Raw genomic sequence first — 15,723 nt, forward strand, 5'->3', positions numbered from 1 at the left:
TTGTCGTGGAAATTTTACGTCGATATCTTTTTTCAAGGGTTATTCTATTTTGCATATTACTTGGCTCGGTCGGTTGGTTTGGGCTGGACGGCGTTTACAGTGTATCAATTCTATCTCATATCAGCTTATCTATTCTGAACTCCGCAATAGAATGTGCTAGAGAGTCTTCTTGGCTGATGTGGATTTACCTAAGCCGTTGTCATCCAGCGCTCAGCTGACTCAGCGCTCCCCGCCCGATCCCGCCGCGCATCCCGCGGCTCCAATTCCATTTGATCCGACGACAGCTTCCTTTCGATCAAACCCTCCTCACGAGTCAATGAAAATTGAGACGGCAAATTATAGCTGCCGCTCATAGCTCGGCTTATTTTATACTATACCCACGGTCCTAGATTTGACATTCGCATTGACCTAACTGTGACTGATTTTACTGCATATCGCGACCCCTCACATCGCGATGGCCAATCTACCATCTCACGCCTCGCCAACCTTCTGCGCACAATCGGCTTCGACAGCACCACCTGTTGACGACATATCACTCACATCAGGGCAGCAAACATCGACTCAGAGTGGTCGACCGAATGGAATTGCGCTGGGAAATCCCTTGGCTGAAGTCGGTGCCATCGGCAGCACGCCTGGCGATATGACACCTGGCGTACCTGCTTCCCTCCTCTCTCCTTCCTTCACACCTCCAGCGACACCGGGTGGCACTTTGAACACAGAACGACTACTTCAGCAAATCTCACCTCAGACTGTCTCTCATGCCAAACCCCCGAAACTCCTCCCTCGCCTCCCCAATGTGGAGTGCATCGTTCGCGCCCGCATTCCAACGACGACCGGCGCCGAGATGTTTTTGCATCTGTATCACAACGACTTAGACAGCAAAGAACATCTTGCAATCGTGTTTGGGAATACCATTCGGAGTCGCAGCTTGGACAAAGTGAGACCTGGGGAGACGGAGATGGATCGGATGATCCGTGGAGCTTATATCGGCAAATTGCATCCTGGCCGCGTGAGCAGCTGGCACGATGCCAATGGCGGGAATGGGTCAAGTGGGGGATTTGATGAAGGCGCTATTCACGATGCAGAATCAATGCAGGAGCGACTGAATGAAGCCCCACTAGTGCGGATTCATTCCGAATGCTATACCGGAGAGACAGCTTGGTCCGCTCGCTGTGACTGTGGAGAGCAACTTGATGAAGCAGCTCGACTAATGTCGCTACCCATGGAGACATTGAACGAAATTGCATCCCAGCAGTCTCGATCTGTGCCGTCGAATGTATCAGGCGGTGTTATAATTTACCTTCGTCAAGAAGGCCGAGGAATTGGGCTGGGAGAGAAGTTGAAAGCTTACAACCTGCAGGACCTGGGCTCTGACACAGTCGAAGCCAATCTTCTGCTGCGACATCCCGCCGACGCTCGGAGTTATGGACTGGCCACAGCGATGCTTGTTGATCTAGGCTTGGGTGACGACGCAAACCCGCATGGAATCCGTCTACTCACAAACAATCCCGACAAGGTCAGAGCAATTGAAGGGCCTGGCCGTGAGGTTATCGTGAAGGACCGCGTACCAATGGTGCCATTAGCGTGGCAGACTGGTGGCAAGATGGGTATAAAGAGCTCTGAAGTTGAGGGCTACCTAAGAACGAAGGCAGGTCTTACTACCTCATTAATCTAGGTGCTAAAACATTGGAAACCGAGCTGACTGTTATGCCTAAAATCAGATTTCCAAGATGGGCCATATGATTCAATGATTAGAACTAGATTGTCTGCCTTCTCTTTTCGGCTATGGGTAAGGAAGTATGGAACGACACAGCATAAAAGACACGATGGAGATGATCCCCCTTGTACATGATAGCGACACACAACTTTTACTTGTTTTGGCGACTTTGACCTTTTGAGTTGGTGAGTTGAATTGGTATACCAGTCCGCACGCCCATGATCGAGAATGGCCTTGATCTTTCAAGATTCCCAAGCCAAGATACATCTACTTATGCTTTATACCTCGGTTTTTCTATGTCCATTGGAGTTTCGGTGTCTGGATGTTAGATTGTGGATACCAAAGCACATAGTAATAGCAACCACCACTTTAGGAGGTCAAAGATCACGACCTGTAGTACTCCGCAATGTTGGCTTCTCTTGTTAACTTGTTAAGGACACGCGCATTCGAAAACGTACGCAACCAGGTTGGAGGTCCGATCGAATTTAAATCCAGGTCGGTTGGCTGCATATTGCGTCGATTAAGCTGGAGCTGAGCCGCCCAAGCCGGAAAAGGACCACCTCGCCCACCCCTCCAGGTCCGTAGTCTCGTCATCCATTTCTTTGCAAGCCATCAATCATCCCATACTTTTTACCCCGATGATCTCCTAGCCTTAAGACTCGACTCTCGCCCAGTCTTGCTCTTTGTCGTCCCTCTCGCTCCACAATACCCAACCAAGTTCCCCGATGCCGCTAAACTTCTTCCGCTGATCAAGGAGATCTTGCCCGTGGATCGTCCGCGTTCACCTTGAGCCTTTTCCTCAACCTCGTGCTGCGAACTTGGATGGCAATTACGATTCAATATCCTGCCGCGAGTAGGCAATGGCCACTCGCTTACCTCCCCTCTCCGATGTGGCGCCCTCGTCGGCTCTCGAACTCCCGTCTTCACTGCCTGCGATTCAACGCCCCTCGATCACCAATGCGACAACCCCGAATGACTCAGGGCCCGTGAAGCTCGAAGACTCTCCCACGCCCGTTACGGTAGCATCCACGTCAGTCGATGCGCTCTGCTCGGATCCTGCTGTCAATAATTCCAATAACACGCCCAGCCCGGCGGCAAATGCTGCCGCGGGCCGAAAACGCAAACTGAACAGTACTTCTGCACGCGGTGTCGCCAATCTCACGCCCGATCAGCTTGCGAAGAAACGGGCCAACGATCGCCAAGCTCAACGGGCAATCAGGGAGAGAACAAAAACGCATATTGACACTCTGGAGCAACGGGTCCGCGAGCTCTCTTCGCAAAAGCCTTTCCTGGATCTTCAGGCTGCACTAAAGCAGAATGAAGCTATTCTGGCTGAGAATAGGGAGCTTCGCCAGGGATTGAGAGCAATAGTGGATACCATTCAGCCACTGCTAGGGAAGCAGGATTCATACAGTGAGTTAAACCTCGCCAGGTAAGTTCCAGGTTTACTAACGTCATACACCAGTGCCTCCGGTAATAGCTCCTGCCACAGCTAGGTCGGCAGCTCCTCTTATACCCTCCGCATCGCCTTCTCTGGATAACCATGCTATGCCACCCGATCCACACAGGTCCGCGACGGTCGATCGCTCTTATACCGAGTCCATCGCAAGCGTGGGGACACCGTCGTCGACTCACTCAGCGCCGACATTAGGTTCCCGGCGCGACAGTGCAACCGGCAATAGTACGTCTTTGCGGCTTGCATTCGATTACCAACGTCACAATTTGCTTCACGGTCTGGATTTTGGGGGTGATGAAAGGATGGGCTTCAACTTTTTACTTGATCCCTCACAGCAGGTGCCCAAGATGGAAGGCTTTCGTCGTTCATCAGAAACTGTTAGGTCACAGTCGAGTATCCCCGCTCTTCCACCGGTTGGCACCATGCCGGACCAACCACTGCCGGCCTACATGACTCCGATCAGGAATATTGCACCCACCTGTACTTTGGATGCAATACTGCTCGACTTTCTTCACAACCGACAACGGGAGGCTGCGAAAGGAGTGCCGAAGCAGAAGCTTGTTGGGCCGGCATATCCAAGTGTCTCCTCCTTGCTCAACCCAGACAAGAGCGTCTACTCCCATCCACTCTCTAAAGTCTTTACAGACATTCTGCGCACATTCCCTGATATCTCCTCACTTCCCGAACAGCTTGGTGTACTGTATTCCATGTTTCTCCTCATGCGCTGGCAAATATATCCGACGGCCGAGAATTACCACCGGTTGCCGGACTGGCTAACGCCTCGTCCATCACAGCTGCTGACACCGCATCCCGCTTGGATTGATTATCTTCCTTGGCCACGAATGCGAGACCGGCTTGTCATGTCGTATCATGAGTATCCTTTCGATAATTGGTTCATCCCTTTCACCGGCACACTTTCCATCAATTGGCCTTATGAACCGACGGACTGTCTTCTTTCGACTGGCGAAACTGACGAGCTGATTATCAACCCCGTATTCGAGAGGCACTTTGCGGATATCAATAATTGGACACTCGGACCAGCTTTCGCGGAGGAATTTCCGCTGTTGGTTGAAACCACTAAGATCAAGCCCGCCTCATGAGCAGGGATTTCTTTCATCTGTACCTACAATAGTTTTCGCTTTCGGATTCTGGTCAAGACGACAGCTGGATTGGATGGACTTGGTATATATGTGCAAACCCGGTGGGACGGATACCTCTTTGTGGCGTTGGAATTTTGTTTGTTCTTACAGGTGCTTATAAATGGTACTGGATACTACAGCGAGGAAAGTTAATTGAAATTAATTCTGAAGAAACATAATACCTTTGCAATGTTTTTGTGTTGAACTAAATCTTGGAGACGCAGAGTCACAATATATATTATTGACAAGGAACATGATCATGGATAATGTCACTTAAGCATTTATACAATGCTCAGATATCTCCCCTTACACCGGTTTCATTCCTTACGACTCTTTTCATTCCAAAACTCCATACCTGCCTTTTGCCGCAAGACGCCATACATAGAACTACTGTCGAGACATTCGCCAGCGTACTCTCGAGCAGCAACCATGTTCTCTGTAGCAACCTGCAAGCCAGGCAGATGAACATCGTTCTCCTTGGCAATGTCAAATGCATGCTTTGCATCCTTGATGGCCAATGAGACGCCAAACCCAGGACGGGTGTCGAAAGGCGGTGCGTAGGCCCCGGTGGTCAGACTGCGTGAGCTGTCAGTAACAATGAAATGGCTCTACGTGTTCAGTTAAGTAGGGATTGTACCGCTTCGAATAACCCCCCGCAACAGGTCCAAAAGCTTCCCCAATGAGTTCCTCCATAGCAGCCGTCCCGAGACCAGTACGTTCCGCAAAGACCTGGGCTTCACCGACGGCTTCCATGAGGTTGACGGTTATGATATTTCTGTCAAGGTGGCGCGATTAGTGAACTGACTCTGCACTGCGAAGTGGATAGAAATGTATATATTTACCCCGCAATCTTCAGCATAGAAGACTTGGTCGCGTCCTCACCACAGTCAATCACCTTGCGACCCATGACGTCCTGAATCAGCGGCTTGACAACGTCAGAGGCCCGTTTCGGCCCTGCGATGGCAAAGACAAGCTTTCCGTCCACGGCAATCGGGTTCCCACCGAAGACAGGGGCCGCTAGGAAATCGGCCTGCTTCTCTTTTAGCCTTGCGACTGTGAGGCCCACCGTCTGCGGGTGGACGGTCGAGCAATCGACGAAGATCTTGTCCTTGAGGGACTGGCTTGGGTCCTCTGTGACGCTTGAGACTAGGCTTTGCAGCACGGCGTCGTTGGAGACCTGGGATTTTATCAGTATACTTAGGAAGATGAGGTAGGTAAGTAGATAGATACCATGGTAAAGATGATGCCGCATTGCGCGACGAGCTTGGAGAAGTTCGTCTCGGCCGTGGCGCCGAGTGCTTTGAGAATATCGCCGCGGGGCATGGTCCGATTGGAATAGAGGAGGCTCTTTGCAGGGCTCTTGGTTGCCAGGTGTTTTTGGAGGTTGGTGGCCATCGCGAGGCCCATTGAGCCGAGGCCATACTGGGAGGGAGGTTAGCATGGATTACTGGTTCTTTGTTTGAGACTTACCCAGCCAATTCGAGTCATTGCGCTCTATCTACAGTTCCAGGTTGGCCTACAATTGTTCCTGTACCAATTAGGCCGGGAGATGTTGTTGGAGATGTACCTAGGTTAAGTATAAGTAGTCTCCGAGGGCTTGCATGGTATCGATAAGGCCGCCCCGGTCTCGGTCGAGAAACAGAACAAAGCCCGGGTCTTCAATACATTGTTTGAACTCAACTCATCATAATCGAAATAGTGGTAACAGAGCATCTGAGAATCTGGAGAGAGTAGAGACATAGATGCACGCGTTTGGGGCTGCCTGACTATTGATGCCTCAGGCGACAAGGCAGAAAACGTCGTCAGTCAGCAGCGAGTCGACCTGCGGCACCGCCAACTTGCTCGCACCCCCTCATAATCACCAGCTTTGCCACGGCTGGACCTCATATTGGCGATCTCTTTTGTTTCTCGTTCGAGAATTGATTAAGCATTGGAAAACTAGCGTTCCCCTATATCCATCATGGCGGACATGCCCATTGGTAAGCTCCGACCCCTGTTCCTGCTGCTATGTATGCTTGTCCCAAGGTAGCGTCACTAACAACTGCAGTACTCGACGGAGGAACGGGTTTCCTCAAGGTCGGATATGCTGCGCAGGTATCCTTCCCAATCTCCAGATCTCTCCTCGCCTCAGTCAGAGCTTCTTATTGACTCTATCTCCGTCCTCCAGAACTTCCCCGAGCACCAGTTCCCCTCGATAGTGGGGCGGCCCATCCTGCGAACTGAGGAACAGGCTGGCGATATTGTCGTCAAGGATATTATGTGCGGAGATGAAGCCGCCGCCGCCAGGTCGATGCTCCAAATCAGCTACCCTGTATGTTATATCCCGCTCGCCTACGCGCCGCGCCGCACATGCTCGCGAGTCCCCGCTCCCCGGATTTCTAGCGGTAGCGTGCGTTTACGGTCCGGGGCTGACTGTTTTTACCACAAATAGATGGAAAATGGTATCGTCAAGAAGTGGGATGACATGCAACATCTATGGAACTACACTTTCTACGATAAGATGAAGATCGACCCTACCGGCCGCAAGATCCTCCTCACTGAACCGCCCATGAACCCGCTCAAGAACCGCGAGCAGATGGCTGAGGTCATGCTGGAACAGTATAACTTCGGAGGAGTCTATGTCGCCATTCAGGCAGTTCTCGCACTATATGCTCAAGGTGAGTCTCGAGACGACTCAACGTATTGTCGGTTGCTTATTCACCGACGTTAGGTCTCAGTAGCGGAGTTGTCGTGGACTCCGGTGACGGTGTCACCCACATCATCCCCGTCTATGAATCTACAGTTCTAAACCACCACATTCGCCGACTCGACGTCGCTGGTCGCGATGTTACCCGGAACCTCATCGCCCTCCTTCTCCGCCGCGGATATGCGCTGAACCGTACAGCGGACTTCGAGACCGTTCGCCAGGTCAAGGAGAAGCTCGCCTATGTATCCTGCGACCTCGAACTCGACAGAAAGCTCTCCGAGGAGACCACCGTACTAGTCGAATCCTACACCCTCCCCGACGGCCGTGTCATTCGAGTCGGTAGCGAGCGGTTCGAAGCCCCCGAATGTCTTTTCCAACCGCACCTGGTGGACGTCGATCAGCCTGGTATGGCTGAGTTGCTGTTCAACACCATCCAAGGCACCGATGTCGATGTCCGCTCCAGCTTATACAAGGCCATCGTGCTCAGTGGAGGAAGCAGCATGTACCCCGGTCTGCCTACGCGACTGGAGAAGGAATTGAAACAGTTGTGGTTGACACGGGTGCTCAAGGGCGACCCGGAACGACTGAGCGTACGTCATATGTGGCACCAACTGCTTCTAAATAGCTCATACTGACTTGTCACAATAGAAATTCAAGGTCCGCATTGAGGACCCACCCCGACGGAGACACATGGTCTTCTTGGGAGGAGCAGTCCTCGCCAACTTGGTACGTTGTTCACTCTTACTCATCTCATCGCCTTTGCTTACCGCTCCACAACAGATCGCAGACAAGGAAGACATGTGGGTTACCAAGCAAGAGTGGGAAGAGCAAGGGGCTCGCGCTCTCGCCAAGCTCGGCCCAAGGTAGAAATAGTGTTCAAGGGCTATTCTTTACTTCGATTACCGCAAGCGCTCTTCTTTCTATTCACATCATATCTCGCGCAGCCTGTTCTTGTATCTGGAATGGAACTTCGAACTCACTTCATTTCCCCGTTGGGTTGTTTGTTGTCCCAGCGTCTCCAAAACTCGTTCCTCCTTTCTCGTGTTTGGTTTACATATAGCATATCTCACGCGGATATCAGGTCTGGCCGTGTAGCTACTTACTATAGAAGGAGTTGACCCGTATTGTGTAAATACGTCATAGTGTGAATGGGGACTTGATTCTCCGTATCTTGTGGTATAAGTCGCTATCCAATTTGTACTGAAAAAGAAGAATAATTATGGTACACACGTCAACCAGGCACAAGGTGTATGGTCGTGACATGAAGGAACCCAACCCAACGAAGCAGATTATCCAAGACGCCTTGATGTATGCCCTGTATACCTATGTATCCAAGCCAGATGTATGTAGGGGCTGCGCTGAAAAAAAAAGGAATGAAACTATATGTATGCAAAGAATGTGATATCCAACAGGCCCAATCTAATGCAACCACAAAGGTTGGTCTATTCATCGCTTTCGGATTCAACGTCATCCTGTTGAATTTTCTTTTTGCGCTCTTCGTTCATCTCCCGGTAGGTACTCCAACTCAAGAGGAAGAATGCGATCATAATCAAAACACCACCGATAATGGATGCCATGGAGAGAGGTTGGCCAGTTCGAAACCAGTCGACGATGGCGACGAGAAAAATGGTCAGGAGAGAGGCCACGGATGAAAGGACAGGTGAGGTAAGGGAGATGAGGACTAAGAAGGACCCGGAGAATGCTGTTGCAGAGAAGGCGCACGGTCAGCACTTGGTGAGTTGCGTCAAGGGTTTCGACATATGCGTGCGAGATGGGCAGAGCCTTATGAGGGCTCTCTTCAGGGCTGTTGGCACCAGGGCTCTTGTGGGCGGGAGAACTTACTAGCATTGGCAGCAACGGATATCATGAGCATCCATGCGGCCTCACCGGTCGGCCACCGGAATGTCTCCAGGCCTAGAAAGTGAAAGACGGGCAATGGAATCCAAAGGACAAGTAGGGTAAAGGATCCGATGAGGCTCCCAAAGGTGTTGGCGAAGATCATGCTTCGGCCCGCGCTGGTTCCTTCCGGAGGGCAGGCGAACCTTTTATACAGCACTTCGTATAGGCCATATAGGACACTGCCGATACCGATAATCAAGTTTCCCAGTAGCCTAGATCCTCCCTCGTGTTTCTCCCCTTTATTTCCATCGTCTCTATCTCCATATGCAACAACTAGAACCCCCACGATGGCCACACCCACTGAAAAGACCTTATCAAACCGGAGTTTCTCTTTGAGGAGTGGGATTGAGAACGCGTATGCGAAGAAGGCAGAGCAGTTGTAGATCGCCGTCAAATCACTGGGCGTTGTCTGATTGACAGCAACATACCAAGACCCACCGGCTACAGTGAGTGCACTGGTCACGAATGCCGTCGTCTTGAGAAGGTAAGGTATCGGTGACCGGCCGTTGTCCGGAGTGAGATGTAGATTCTGGGATTCCACCATTTGACCAGTTGTCCGAAGCATATAGACATGTCGACGCCAGAACGCTTCCCAAGATAGCTTCCGCTTCTGTATACGCAATAACAAGAGTTGTATCGGCCAAAGAAGGAACCAGGAACCGTGGGTAAAATATCTAATCATCCACAGAAAAAGGTATCAGCATATATGTGTAACTGAGAATGAAAGATTCTCCTGAAACTTACAGCATGCAGTACGGTTTGTCCCACCCAAGATCATGTTGGATGTATACAGCCGTCTCCGTCTGAACCACAAAACTCGCCAAGCTTAACAGCAAAAACCCCGAAGCTATGAAGTACTTTTGGCGAGTCTGATGTTTCGCAAGAGCGTCCGGACTTTTACTTCGCATCGTAGACCGTCGCGAGTGGTGAAGCATAGGCCTGCCTTCTGCGTCACCATACCCAAATCCACCAGTCGACATCCGCCCTTGCTGCTCCTCGTCGAGCAGCGGTTGATGGGACCGGCCATCAAAAGGTCCATGCATGTTTGTGCGTGTCATGGACATCTCGATGTCATTTGAGTGGCGCGAGTCGGGAGCCGAAGCAGAGCCTCTCCTCTCGTCACCATCAAACGATTTCTCGCTGCCTGAAGCCACGTTGTATTAGAAATTTTCGATGTATTTGTCGGAAAATTTTTGAGTTAAACGAATGAGAGATATGTATGAACTCTTTGACTTGTGTCAAGAATGTCGCATTGAGAGTCCCAAGGCCCTCAGATCAACGGAGAACCAAAAAAGAAAGACGGATTAAGTAGCATAGGCCTCCATTGAGTCAGCAGATATAGTCACACTGCAGCAGATCCCCGCGTTAGAGAGCTTGTGCAATGTTAGCGCAAGTGGACAACGCAGCAGGTAAGAGGTTCTGGGGAATGGGCTAAATATGGAGTGTGATGGAGACACTTGCAGCCCACTACTCAAGCTGCCACGGCCACGGTGCCTGGGCTGTGACGATGACTTACTAACTCAGGTTTAGTCAGTCGGTTTCGGCTTAGCGGATCGACATTCGGCACCCCTTTCACGTGATCAGTCTTTAACTGTCTCCAAAAGAGTGCAACCCAGGTCAATCGGTACGGACTACGGAGTACCTTTACAGTCTTAAGAACCGATGTATATCCTTCTGTCAGTATATGTCTATATGTCTATGGCTTGGCACGAGTATCGGTAGATCTCCACGTCTAAGCTTTTGACTTCCGCTTGAACAACGCCTCTTGGGTGTTGTATGTATATTTGAGATCCAGATGCCAATAATCCGGAGTAGTCGCTTTGGCGGCCAGCCAGGCCTTATCCAGTGCCTCGATAACTTCCTCAGGGAGAGGCCCCTTTTGGACGTCTTTTAGGTTACTTTCTAGTTGAGCAAAGCTGCTCACGCCAACGATAATTCCATCCCGGCCGTCCTTGATGTTGAGCTTAGAGTGGTGGTGAATCCAGCGCAAAGCGGTTTCAGGAAGCGTGAGCCCATGCTTTTGTGCTACAGGCTCAATGATAGACAATGCCTCGAAGGTGGCGTCGCGGAAGTATCGTTTCCGGTACAGACTGCCACTTGCGGCGGTGTCGCTATATCTGCCCTCTGCGGGGACGTCCTTCGTCTTGTACTTGCCGGAAAGAATACCACCAGCCAGAGGGTTGTAGACGACAATATCAATGCCATAACGCTTACATGCTGGGATCAACTCGGTCTCAATTGAACGTGCTATAGTGCCAAAGATTAATATGTGATTGATCCAGAAAATCACTCGGTGTAGTAGAAGATCGTGGCAGACTCACTAATAGCATTGTACATTCCCTGGTAAATGGTCGGTCGTACCCAGCCTCTCTCGTTACAGAGTGTGACGACTTCAGCAACTTCAAAAGCAGTGAAGTTGCTCAATCCTAGCTGCACAAATTTGCCCTCTTTATGAAGCTCGTTGACTGCCTCCAATGTTTCATCGAATGGGACAGACCGATCGGCTGCATGCAGGTAAAAGATATCGACCTGGTTTGTCCCGAGTTCTTTAAGGGAGGTCTCGAAATGCTCGCGAAGAGCGTCGGGCTTGTGGATACCAGGAGTGTAAGGGTAGACCTTTGTCGCAAGAGTCAAGCCTCGTTCCTTCCATTTCGCTGCTGCAGTGAAAGCCTCCTGGGCTCCTCCGATGTAAAGCCGCGCAGTATCCACTTCGTTGAAACCTTGTTGCTGGAAATAATCCAAGTGCTTGTTGAATTCATCCAGTGACGTGATTCTAGCGCCTTTCGACTCGTCTTTTCCGAAGGTCATCAACCCCAGGATAACCCTTGGGACGGGGTTTTGGGCGATGAGGGGCATATTGTATAGCTGTGTGCGGGGTACACTAAGATAAATCCGTCAGTAATGGGCGAGGTAAAGGCAGAGGAAATCTCACCTTCGTGATAAAGTAGAGAAACTGGAAAGACAAACCACTGATGGAAAGATTAAGAGATCATCCTAAAATCCCGTGGGCGAGAGCTCTAGATAAAGGACTCCATCGTCGGACTCTGGAAACATCTACCCCACACCTCGCGTCATCCATATCCGTTAACTCCGGCCTGAGAAGTCGGTATGCTTTTAAAATGTGCACAGATTCAGACATGGTAGGGTTATCCATACTGGTGCTCGATCGAATAAAATGAAGCTTGGAAGTTGTTTGCTTTTGGCGAACAGGTGGTTGCAGGCATGCGGACCCAGTGGCTGAAGAAAAGGACTAATCCCACCTCCAGCTGGACAACACTTCGCAGCTCCTCATCTCAACCCCGCCACAGTTCTGCGCAGGTGACACGGGTTTCTGATAACCAACAAACACCATGGCGACAATGAGCGGCTCACGTATCTCAGTCTTGGTTATCAATCCAAATACCTCAACTCAGATGACCAGTGCGCTGGTCCCAATTTTGAACAACCTAGGATACGCAGACGTGAACTTCGACTACTTCACAGCTCCGCAGTCCGAGACCGTTACGCTTCCTGATGGACGAGTTATTCATGGCATTCCCAGCATAAACTCTGGAGAAGACTCAGTTCTATCAGCCCTCCATTGTCGACCATTTGTGGAGCCTCTAGTCGAGAAGTACGATGGTTTCCTAGTCGCATGCTACTCAGCACATCCCCTTGTCGGGATGCTCAGAGAAGCTATTGACAAGCTGGAGGATGCGGCGCTATTGGAGCTTGGGCCAACGGCAAATATCAAGAGGAAGTATGTGACCGGGATATTTGAAGGAAGCATTGTAACTTCCTTGTCATTGATCAGCTCTTTCCAACTCACCTGGGATGGAGGGTTCGGCAAGTCGCAAGCGAAGGACACTTTCGGTATCGTCACTACTGGGAGCAGTTGGAAGACCGAGCTCAGCAATGCTGTTTCGGACATGCTTGTCAACTCGGGTGATCATAAAGGCTCCCCAAGCCGGTTTGCTGGTGTAGAGACCACTGGGCTCACGGCCGTTGAATTGCATACGACCCCACCTGAAGAAGTACGGAGGAAAATCATTGAGGCCACCGAAAAGCTGATCAAAGCGAATTCGCGTCCTGTCAGCGCGATCTGCTTGGGATGTGCTGGTATGGCTGGGATGGAAGAAGCGGTACGAGAGGGATGCATCAGAGCATACGGCCGGAAGCAAGGCAGTCGGGTCAAGATAGTCGATGGTGTCGTCTCAGGTGCCGGGATGCTAGTCACAGCATGCAAAGCTAGTTTCTGAGATAAGTTATCTGCTCCTGGCTCCAGCCTCCCTGTTCGCCATGAATTTGTGGCTGCCAACCCGAGGGCTGGTGCAAACCCCCTGGGTTTTCGGACACGCCTACAAGGTTATAGGTCCTTTCATACACGTTTAACGCATCTGGCATCGAGACAAGACGCAATCTTGGATGAAACCGAGATGCTCACAAAGGACCGATTCTTGGTTTCCTCATGCAGAATCGAGTTCTGTGTTGGGAGGGCGCTTCAGTGGAATCGCCACTAGTATTTCTAGACATAGCGCTTTATAATCAAAAATATTCAGACCACTGTATTCACCTTGTTCATCGAGAAAGTACTGTAGAGTGCACCCAAATCAACTTTAGTTCTTGCGGCCTAAGGCCCCACTTCTGTAAGTGTCTCTGGCGTAGGTAAAGGAACGCGCTACGCGTCGAACTATCACCTACGACTTCTCCGGGGTCAAGAAAGAAAGATGCCCAGGTATGCCTTCAGCTTCCCCTATGAACTGCCCTTATCTATCACATCATCCCAATCGGCCCTAACCTTTCGCCTAGGGAAATCATCACAATTCAAGCCGGCCAATGCGGCAACAATGGTGCGAAATCCGCGACTTGGAGCAACCAACCCGACCCCTCTTCCCCAGCTACAAATCTGCCCAATCTACACCGCGCGACATTATACTGACGGGTCCTCTCACAGTCGGTAGTCAATTCTGGCAACAACTATGTCTCGAGCACGGGATAAGTCAAGATGGCAATCTGGAGGAGTTTGCGACAGAGGGCGGTGATCGCAAGGATGTCTTTTTCTACCAGGTGGGTAGACTACCATGTCTCGAGGTGGTAGATGCTTGGAACATTACTGATGGGTCGCTTCTAGAGTGACGATACACGATATATACCTCGAGCGATCTTACTAGACCTAGAACCGAGGGTATGATACTCGCGTGCGGAGAAGCTTGCGGACAACGAGCTGAAACTATTTTGATCAGGTTTTGAACGGCATTCAATCCGGTCCCTACAAAAACATCTACAATCCGGAGAACTTCTTCATAGGGCAGCAAGGTATCGGTGCCGGAAACAATTGGGGTGCTGGATATGCCGCCGGTGAGGTGGTTCAGGAGGAAGTCTTCGATATGATTGATCGGGAGGCGGACGGCAGTGACTCTCTAGAGGTAAAGCCACGCATAGGAACGGAACAGGTGGATATTGCTGATATTGCGGCAGGGCTTCATGTTTTTACATTCGATTGCAGGAGGAACTGGCTCCGGACTGGGAAGTTTCCTTCTGGAGCGCATGAACGACCGATTTCCGAAGAAGTTGATCCAGACATATTCTGTCTTCCCTGACACCCAAGCCGCAGATGTCGTTGTCAACCCGTACAACAGTCTCCTTGCCATGCGGCGTTTAACGCAGAATGCCGACTCTGTTGTAAGCCACCTGTGTCTAGGAGATTGTCGCATGCGCTAAAGCACTTCTCAGGTTGTTCTCGATAACGCTGCGCTATCAAGAATCGTTGCAGACAGACTCCATGTGCAAGAACCTTCCTTCCAGCAGACGAACCGCCTTGTATGTTACACTCCAGAACATCGCTGAAGAGCTTCGCTAATTATGTACAGGTGTCTACGGTCATGTCCGCCTCCACCACCACCCTCCGATACCCTGGCTATATGCACAACGACCTCGTCGGAATCATCGCCTCCCTGATTCCTACACCACGTAGCCATTTCCTACTTACCTCGTACACACCCTTCACAGGAGACAATATCGATCAAGCCAAGACTGTCCGAAAGACAACCGTTCTAGATGTCATGCGCCGTCTACTGCAACCCAAAAACCGAATGGTCTCGATCAACCCCAGCAAATCCAGCTGCTACATCAGTATCCTCAACATCATCCAGGGTGAAGCGGACCCGACGGACGTGCACAAATCACTTCTCCGTATCCGTGAGCGACGTCTAGCGTCATTTATCCCCTGGGGCCCGGCTAGCATACAAGTGGCTCTTACGAAGAAATCCCCATACATCCAAAACACACACCGAGTCAGCGGCTTGATGCTAGCGAATCACACTTCCGTTGCCACATTATTCAAGCGAATCGTCCAGCAATACGACCGTCTGCGAAAGCGTAACGCCTTCTTAGAGCAATATAGGAAAGAAGCACCATTTCAGGACGGTTTCGACGAGTTTGACGAAGCACGAGCAGTGGTAATGGACCTCGTCGGAGAGTACGAGGCGGCAGAGCGAGAAAATTACCTCGACCCAGATGCGGGGAAGGAGGAACTCGGGGTATAAGAGTCCTCACAGTCCTCACAGTCCATTCCTTTTGTTTCGATTTAAACTTATGACCCTGAGAATGACCCGGTGTGTTCTGATGAGAAGGAAAGGCGTTTTATTTCTATTCTAATGTCAATACTTTCTTTAGTTTTGATTCTTAATATTTGGCGCGGAAGTACTCAAGTACTCTAATGAGGAAATGGAAGACATCTCGAATTGAAGGTCTGAAGTCGGAATGCCCCATGGACTTATTAGCTGGCCGTGTCAGGTCTTCAGCCAAGCCCAGAGAAGCCCAAGCTGGTAGGAAATCGTCTGCAGCG

The 15,723-nt window shown here is 50.7% G+C and overlaps 7 protein-coding genes across 7 annotated transcripts; 4 read left to right on the top strand and 3 right to left on the bottom strand.

Annotated features, from left to right (window-relative positions):
* Positions 1–454: 454 nt before the first annotated feature.
* DSM5745_01645 (GTP cyclohydrolase II) lies at positions 455–1,675 on the top strand (the record flags this gene model as incomplete). Its single annotated transcript, XM_026743661.1, has 1 exon — positions 455–1,675. One exon carries the CDS (start codon positions 455–457, stop codon positions 1,673–1,675), a length of 1,221 nt encoding a protein of 406 aa, XP_026606824.1.
* A 902-nt stretch (positions 1,676–2,577) lies between these two features.
* On the top strand, positions 2,578–4,273 carry DSM5745_01646 (bZIP transcription factor; the record flags this gene model as incomplete). Its single annotated transcript, XM_026743662.1, has 2 exons — positions 2,578–3,130; positions 3,183–4,273. The coding sequence occupies 2 exons, from the start codon at positions 2,578–2,580 to the stop codon at positions 4,271–4,273; spliced, it is 1,644 nt and encodes a 547-aa protein (XP_026606825.1).
* A 356-nt stretch (positions 4,274–4,629) lies between these two features.
* DSM5745_01647 (NAD(P)-dependent oxidoreductase) lies at positions 4,630–5,800 on the bottom strand (the record flags this gene model as incomplete). The annotated part of the gene is made up of 5 exons (XM_026743663.1): positions 4,630–4,888; positions 4,950–5,087; positions 5,155–5,489; positions 5,543–5,734; positions 5,783–5,800. 5 exons carry the CDS (start codon positions 5,798–5,800, stop codon positions 4,630–4,632), a joined length of 942 nt encoding a protein of 313 aa, XP_026606826.1.
* A 472-nt stretch (positions 5,801–6,272) lies between these two features.
* Positions 6,273–7,865, top strand: DSM5745_01648 (actin-related protein 2; the record flags this gene model as incomplete). Its single annotated transcript, XM_026743664.1, has 7 exons — positions 6,273–6,291; positions 6,360–6,406; positions 6,480–6,623; positions 6,744–6,969; positions 7,023–7,588; positions 7,647–7,724; positions 7,779–7,865. 7 exons carry the CDS (start codon positions 6,273–6,275, stop codon positions 7,863–7,865), a joined length of 1,167 nt encoding a protein of 388 aa, XP_026606827.1.
* A 575-nt stretch (positions 7,866–8,440) lies between these two features.
* Positions 8,441–9,961, bottom strand: DSM5745_01649 (DMT family transporter; the record flags this gene model as incomplete). The annotated part of the gene is made up of 3 exons (XM_026743665.1): positions 8,441–8,700; positions 8,841–9,571; positions 9,642–9,961. The coding sequence occupies 3 exons, from the start codon at positions 9,959–9,961 to the stop codon at positions 8,441–8,443; spliced, it is 1,311 nt and encodes a 436-aa protein (XP_026606828.1).
* Positions 9,962–10,629: 668 nt separating this feature from the next.
* On the bottom strand, positions 10,630–11,753 carry DSM5745_01650 (aldo/keto reductase family protein; the record flags this gene model as incomplete). Its single annotated transcript, XM_026743666.1, has 2 exons — positions 10,630–11,144; positions 11,219–11,753. The coding sequence occupies 2 exons, from the start codon at positions 11,751–11,753 to the stop codon at positions 10,630–10,632; spliced, it is 1,050 nt and encodes a 349-aa protein (XP_026606829.1).
* A 494-nt stretch (positions 11,754–12,247) lies between these two features.
* DSM5745_01651 (gamma-tubulin mipA) lies at positions 12,248–15,421 on the top strand (the record flags this gene model as incomplete). Its single annotated transcript, XM_026743667.1, has 11 exons — positions 12,248–12,636; positions 12,691–13,094; positions 13,162–13,241; positions 13,497–13,522; positions 13,596–13,611; positions 13,686–13,943; positions 14,008–14,061; positions 14,120–14,302; positions 14,355–14,558; positions 14,610–14,696; positions 14,747–15,421. The coding sequence occupies 11 exons, from the start codon at positions 12,248–12,250 to the stop codon at positions 15,419–15,421; spliced, it is 2,376 nt and encodes a 791-aa protein (XP_026606830.1).
* Positions 15,422–15,723: the final 302 nt, after the last annotated feature.

Source organism: Aspergillus mulundensis (assembly GCF_003369625.1).
Source record: "Aspergillus mulundensis strain DSM 5745 chromosome Unknown scaffold_1, whole genome shotgun sequence".
NCBI lineage: Eukaryota > Fungi > Ascomycota > Eurotiomycetes > Eurotiales > Aspergillaceae > Aspergillus > Aspergillus mulundensis.